The 2,014-nt window shown below is 35.2% G+C and overlaps 1 protein-coding gene across 1 annotated transcript; it reads right to left on the bottom strand.

Moving 5' to 3' along the window:
* Positions 1-388: 388 nt before the first annotated feature.
* Positions 389-1,785, bottom strand: LOC145133017 (small ribosomal subunit protein uS4y). The gene is made up of 3 exons (XM_079067963.1): positions 1,647-1,785; positions 859-1,240; positions 389-772 (listed from the first exon to the last, which is right to left on the bottom strand). Exons 1-3 carry the CDS (start codon positions 1,672-1,674, stop codon positions 589-591), a joined length of 594 nt encoding a protein of 197 aa, XP_078924089.1. The 5' UTR covers positions 1,675-1,785; the 3' UTR covers positions 389-588.
* Between the last annotated feature and the right edge of the window lie 229 nt (positions 1,786-2,014).

Here is a 2,014-nt window from a genome sequence, read left to right as displayed (position 1 = left end):
AAGTAGATTTATGATGTTTTAAACAGAGTTCTTATATCAAATTGAGATTATGTCAACATTAAATTCATTAAGTGGGATTGAATGACATTCATAAGGTTTATTATACTTTGTAGTTAAGTTTTAGCATCGTAAACACAAACATAGATTTATAAGAATTTTGAAGAATTTACATTTATCCACGACATGATTTATAAGAATGTTGAGACATTGAATTTGGTTTTTGGACCTATTTCAAATACAAAAAATCTTTAGAAACTAAAATCTTAGGATAAAAATCAAATTAAGTAAAAAGTAGATTGTATTTTTTATGTATTTAGTTGTATTTGTGTAAGCTGCTTGATGCTTCTATTACTCCTAAAAGAAGTTGAAACTTGTATATAACCAACAATTTTCAACATAAGAATTTAGATAACTCTAAAACCCCATAAATTCCATTACAAAATCTTCAACAGAAAATCAACAAACAATAACTTCTTAAAAACCACCAATAATCCACTAAGAAAAAGTCTAAAGTAAACAAAGAACAAAACACTCACTTGTAAACCTCATGGTGGCAAATAAGATCAAACACAAGAACTACTCAAATGCTCATTCTTCATCATCTTCATCAGCATCACCACCTGAAGCCTTCTTTGCAGCTGCTTTCTGGTTCTTTCGCTTAACTCTACCAGGTCTCCCACCTCCAAATGGACTCGTGAGTGAGAAATCAATGTGCTTCTGTGAATCCACCCTCACCATGAACGATGGAACATTCACAACTTGCCTTCCAACTCTGGTGATTCAGAAAAAATCAAGAAAATGAACTCAGAGAAGATGTTTGGAAGCCATTGAAGAGTAGAGTGAGGTCGAAGTTGTTACCTGATGTGCCTTTGTTTGATGAGGACTCTAGCATGATGTATGCTTTTGGCCATTCCAGTTTTGAAGACGAGTGTTTGGAGACGACGTTCAAGGAAGTTTTCAACAGTGAGGGCAAGAACGTAATCGAGCTTGTTTTGGCTCTCATCCAGCAAACCATACCTGTTCATCCTCCTCATGAGAGCTTCACCTTCGAAGATTCTTCGTGGATCTTTCTCCTCGAGAGTTAGAAGCATTCTTGCAGCATTACGGATTCTGCTGAGTGCATATTGCACCCTCCAGAGCTCTCTTTTGCATCGGAGACCGTATTCTCCGACCAATTTCAGCTCTGCGTCTAGTCGTTCCTTTTCGTAGGGACGACGAGGCTTCTTGAAAGTTTTTCCATCTGTAAGAGGTTCCGGTATCCAGTTAGGTTTTTACAGATAGAATACAAACTAAAACAGGATAAACAATATGTTAATTATATGCATCGCTAAACTCATAGAGGTCATGATCTCATATAAATGAGTAACGAAATCATGTTAGCAAAATTCATTCAACGATAACATCTGTCTCGTTGTTTGCAATTTAATTTTACATTTATGTATGTGAATTAGATGTTCCAAGGCAAAACATGTACTACAATTAGTTGTTCAAAATCAGAATCTGAAAAGTACAGGGATTTTTGGATCAATGTATATAATCAACGTGAAGAACAAAAGATAAGTAGTATACACTTGCGAGATCGGATTTGAACAAGTGAGAAATGAATACGAAAGAGATCGATTGATCGATGAAACAATAAGACTTACAGTTGCGGTAGAAGGAGACGTGCACCATTGTTGCTCGACGTCAATACGGCGTTTGCTCTGCTCCTCCCTCCCCCGACGGCGACTGCTGCTTCAAGGGTTTGGCTGAGTGGTATTGTGTTAGGGTTATAATGTATTTCTTCATGGGCCGGATTGATTTATGGGTTTATGTTAAAGGCCATTTTCATTCGAAATAACAGGTCCATTTGATGACTCGAGTTTTGTACCTTATAATATTTTAACTAAAAAAATCATTTTATTTTCATTCAAAAATAAATAACTCAATAACAGGTCCATTTGATGACTCGAGTTTTGTACCTTGTAATATTTTAACTAAAAAAAAACATTTTATTTTCTTTCAAAAATAAATA

This window comes from Lactuca virosa, chromosome 8, assembly GCF_052849685.1.
Source record: "Lactuca virosa cultivar CGN04683 chromosome 8, Lactuca_virosa_CGN04683_v6, whole genome shotgun sequence".
In the NCBI taxonomy this organism is placed as follows: domain Eukaryota; kingdom Viridiplantae; phylum Streptophyta; class Magnoliopsida; order Asterales; family Asteraceae; genus Lactuca; species Lactuca virosa.
Note: the sequence above shows the minus strand (reverse complement) of the source record. Positions and strands in the feature narration are given on the sequence as shown.

Bases quoted from the DNA above. Each gene is read 5' to 3' on its own strand.
- LOC145133017 (XM_079067963.1), bottom strand. From the start codon at position 1,674: ATGGTGCACGTCTCCTTCTACCGCAACT. The intron at 1,241-1,646 runs GTAAGTCTTATT...AACCTCTTACAG, and splicing joins CGTCTCCTTCTACCGCAACT to ATGGAAAAACTTTCAAGAAG. The intron at 773-858 runs GTAACAACTTCG...CTGAATCACCAG, and splicing joins ATCAAACAAAGGCACATCAG to AGTTGGAAGGCAAGTTGTGA.